The sequence below is a fragment of the Pistacia vera genome, unplaced genomic scaffold (assembly GCF_008641045.1).
Source record: "Pistacia vera cultivar Batoury unplaced genomic scaffold, PisVer_v2 Contig396, whole genome shotgun sequence".
Taxonomy (NCBI): Eukaryota; Viridiplantae; Streptophyta; class Magnoliopsida; order Sapindales; family Anacardiaceae; genus Pistacia; species Pistacia vera.
In genome coordinates this window covers 493,239-497,708 of record NW_022196219.1, presented here as the reverse complement: position 1 = coordinate 497,708, position 4,470 = coordinate 493,239, and the positions used below count along the sequence as shown (strand labels likewise).

The 4,470-nt window shown below is 34.2% G+C and overlaps 1 protein-coding gene across 3 annotated transcripts; it reads right to left on the bottom strand.

Annotated features, from left to right (window-relative positions):
- Window positions 1–802: 802 nt before the first annotated feature.
- On the bottom strand, window positions 803–3,794 carry LOC116141253 (glucan endo-1,3-beta-glucosidase 11-like). Of its 3 annotated transcripts, none has more exons than XM_031426777.1 (2): window positions 2,757–3,716; window positions 803–1,091 (listed from the first exon to the last, which is right to left on the bottom strand). In XM_031426777.1, the coding sequence occupies exons 1-2, from the start codon at window positions 3,570–3,572 to the stop codon at window positions 1,083–1,085; spliced, it is 825 nt and encodes a 274-aa protein (XP_031282637.1). In that variant the 5' UTR covers window positions 3,573–3,716; the 3' UTR covers window positions 803–1,082. The 3 variants fall into 3 exon arrangements, with proteins under 3 accessions (XP_031282637.1, XP_031282638.1, XP_031282639.1); XM_031426778.1 differs by lacking the exon at window positions 803–1,091 and adding an exon at window positions 1,114–1,448; XM_031426779.1 differs by lacking the exon at window positions 803–1,091 and having other exon boundaries at window positions 2,528–3,794.
- Window positions 3,795–4,470: the final 676 nt, after the last annotated feature.

Below are 4,470 nucleotides of genomic sequence, written 5' to 3'. Positions count from 1 at the left end.
GGCTGTTGAAAGCCAGATTTTGGCCGTTATTAATGACCAGATCTCAGCCGGCAACAACCAGATCTCTGGCCATAGATCTAACCAGAAACAACCAAATCGACGTATAATCGGCCAGATCCGACCAATAGAAGGAGGAAAAATGAGAAGAGAGAAAAATATTTTCAATTGAATAGAGTTAGATAATTTAGAAACAAGTCCCACATTCTTTTCACTTTTAAACAAAAAATCTTATTTGAGTTGGATTAATTTTCAGATTGGATTGGTCTAATAAGTAAACAAACACATATTCTATTTTTTAATCCAAATAGAATAACAAAATAATGATCCAGAATAGACAGGGGCATAATTGTTTCTTAACCAGAGGCCATGGCATTCATACTTGACCATCATCGGCAGGCCAAAGTTCTGAAATATTTAATCAGAAATTTCATCAAGGATTATTTCTATTTCTTGATGTGTGTTACAATAGCAAACAGGGCAGATACATTGGACCTCAAAACACTAGTGATCATCAACCTATCACTCCTAATCAATGTGAATCATTATCATCAACAAGCACAACTCAAAATGAGAGAGAAGAAATTTGTCAGTGAATCACTTTTTCAACACCCAAAATATGTCATCTTCCACATGATTTTGATACACATTTAGTAAAATAAAAATGATTTGCCATTTGAATGCAACAAAACAATAAGTCAGCAAACAGTCCAAATGGTTATTCTACTCGGGATATGAACTCTCCATATATCACAACAACCACACCTGTAAATGATATAGTTAAACAAAGACGGTAGGTTTAATCTGACACACAATCTCTGATATATATAAAATTAATCAGCGATTTCTAGCATACATTTGTAGAGAATACAAGAGTCAGTGATGTATAGTTTTTACTCTTTCATGTATGACATGGAATGGAAAACTTAAGTTCTATCCACGAATGTGTGGTGGTTACTGGTTTAGCATTAAAATACAAGAGGAAGAGGGAGAGCCCCAAGATATGCTCAATCACTAGCTAAAGATGATCAGAGGCATTGCCACAGCAAGATTTCTAAAATCAAGGAACAGGACCTAGTCCAACCTCAGGTATCCTGTAACAAAGGGGAGATAACACAGTGGATGATTTAGTATCATAAATCATAAAAAAAAAAAAAAAAAAATAACTGCATACGCACACGTCTGCTCCCTCAATAATTTGTTCCTGTAAATAGTAAAGAGTTATCTGAGGTTGGGTATTCTGTTTTCCCATTTCTTTTATTCACTTGATATACACAGGGGTCAACTGCTAAGTATTCACCAAAACCGAATTAAATAAATAAACAGCTTTGTCATCAAATATATCATTCTCTGCAACTAGTAATTAACCATAATTTGTGCAATAATGTTGCACTAATCTTTCCTTTGCCCGATGAAAGCATATCCAGCTATTTGCAGCCGTCCGTAACTTACTGAAATAAGAAGATCAAGTCAGGGGTTTAGGCAAGAGATGCTAGCCAGCCAATCCGAGCAGAGGCACAGTGAAACAGTCTACCTAGTGGCTGATTGCACTATCATATGAATATTTACTTCTATTCCCAATGTTACATCAAACGTAAACAATAATCAGGAATTAAAACATTTTTTTAATTTTCTGGTACTTTACATTTTAGGTTGGATAAAAGAGAAGACTGGTAGGTAGCCAACACACTTGATGAACACTAGAAGCAGGTAATTCTGGATATCTAACTACTTATTTAGACGTTTCATTAAAGACCTAAGGTTTATTTCCTTCTTTAGGAATTTTATATTTATTTCATTTTCTAGTATTTTACCTTTCTTAGTTAAAAATGATTCTCTTTTATTTTAGATGGTGGTATGATTTTCTTGGATATTTCATTTGATTGTCTTTGAATTTGAATTAATTTCATAGTTAATCGTCTTCCATTTGAGGTCTAATTAATTGGTGAGAGACGCACTTGAATGTAAGATGAATCAAGTATTTCCTCCCTCTAATTTTTCTTAATGTTCCTTCCATGTCTTAAAATTTCTCCTTCCCATTTCTTACTGTCTTTTGAGGCTTAGTATAAAGAGATTCATTGAAGAAAAGGGTTGATGTTGAAGTGTAATGCGGCAAGCATTTGATTATATAAAGATGAAGGAAGATCATTAGATCAAGGAACGGAAAGGCATGACGAGAGATGGTATGAGATGCAATTTGTGAGATAAGAAATTGATAGCAGTTAATGAAATAATAAGAGTTATTTGGGTAATGATATTCAGAGCAGCTCTTCTCCTAATCGATTTCCAATTGCTTCTCATAAAATGCTATCTTTCAGTAGTCAAATGAAAAGATGCATCAGAATCCTAAAATGGTTGAAGGATAATACAGTAAATGAATCCATTACGGAATTTATCAGCATTTAAGAACGTTAAAAGTCATTATATAACTTTATGATTTGTCTGGTATGAAACAGCTTGCAAGTAATCTTTTTATTATCATATCTTTTGCAGTTACTATGTTAGTAGAATTTAGAAAGATCCATGCATATTTTAGAGATATTTCTACGCTTCATTTTCACCCTTTCAAATGCCAACAAGATGAAGAAGTCATGCCATGGGAAGACAGACTCAGAGATACAATAAAATTAAGTAGTTCATTCTGTCCATTTTTCCTTTCTTTCTTCTCGGATAGAATATCATCTATTGAGAAAATCTAATGCCCAAAATATTAGCAAATTCAAAATAACATATATGGCATGTGGTGAAGAACCTAATACCTTCTGCAACGAATCAGCAGATGAAGATTTCAGCCCATGATATCCAATGTCATATGCAATGCTCCCATCAGGCTTAAATAGTCCAAAATTCCTCTCGGAAGTTGGCCCCGGTTTCAAATTTTCATTAAAAATTGCAAAAATATAAGCTTTCACCACACTCTTCGGCCTAAGTGGAGTTCCTTTCTTCTTTGCAAGCCTTTTCCGCAGATTATAATTGTATGTTCTAGCATTATCAACTGTTGCAGCTGCTTCATTGTCATCTCCACGTGAAGCCCACCCAGTCTCAGTAATTATAACTTCCATCTTTTTAAATCCAGCATCTTCTAAAGCAGCATAGGCTGCATCGATCTGAGCATCAAGCATATTATCATAATGCAGATTAGTTTTTGAATCGTCAATCCCCTGAGTTGACAGGAAAAGAGCATAATTCATATCTATATTCTCTGGATCACCCATGTAGGCCAAAAATGGGTAGGCATTCAGACAGAAAGGAGAGCCAATTTGAGCGAAAAATTCCAATAATGGCTTCATATACTGAGCAACATCATCTTTAAATATACATGATGAGGGGGGGTAGGACTTATCAAATACAGCCTGTGAATGAGCTGTGGTGATCTGAACTTTATCAGCTAAATCAAGCTTCTTTATAGAATTGTAAACATTTTTAACTGCACCTAAAAGAGCTCCCCACATTTCATAATCACCCCCTCCCAGAACTTCATTCCCCACAGCGATTCCAACAATTTTTGTCCCTGGAAGAAATGACTGCACATTTTCTTTAACCCAACTCATTGCATGACTCTCATTGGCACTCATTTCTTTCACATATCCATTTGGAAGTCCAACCACAATTTCAAGCCCAGTCCCACTGAAGGCCTGGAGAACACTGTGATCGGCATCATAAATACGAACATTCTTTATCTTTGCTGCCCTCAGAAGGGTAGCAACTTCTTCAGGTGATGGAATGTTATCTGCAATCCTTCCATAATTTATTCCATAAGTACCAGTGAAGGCTTGCACTACCTTAGGTGCTGGAGAAAAAGAACAAAAATGTATCGATTAATTAGTCAATCATTTGATTCTACATATCGATAACATGAAAAATCACCATTATGTATTGAGTTTAAATCTGACAGCTACAATTTTCTCAACATAACTGCAGAAAAATGAGGAAACTTGATGGCATTCATTATATTGGTGAAGCAGTATATGGAGATCTTCCAGCAAAATATTCAAACATTCTTTCAAGTCCTATAAATTACAAGTGTGTTTAGATGAAACTGTGCAACTAGTCCACGATGAGCATGACAAAAAAGTAGACTTCACTTTAGGATCCAAAAAGTAAGAACCAATAAAAGTTTTACATATGTATTACATGGTAAATTGTATTGATATTGTAATCCAATTTCCATATTGACTTAAAACATAACAGGTCGAAGAGAAGAGAGAAGAGAAGAGAGATACAGATTAAACAAAAATTTTCTCCATACCAATACCTCAAGAAAAAAATCATTACAATCTAGATATGGAAACCAATCACCATAATTGACAAATACAAATAATTCAAGATACAACCAAAAAAAGACAATAATGTTATTGTTACTCTATGATTAGGCTAAAGAATCTATAATCATTAAAAAGGGAATAAAAAATCAATTAAATTTAAGTATCAACAAACTCATAAGCTAAGAAAATTTAAAAAGGAAAATCAATC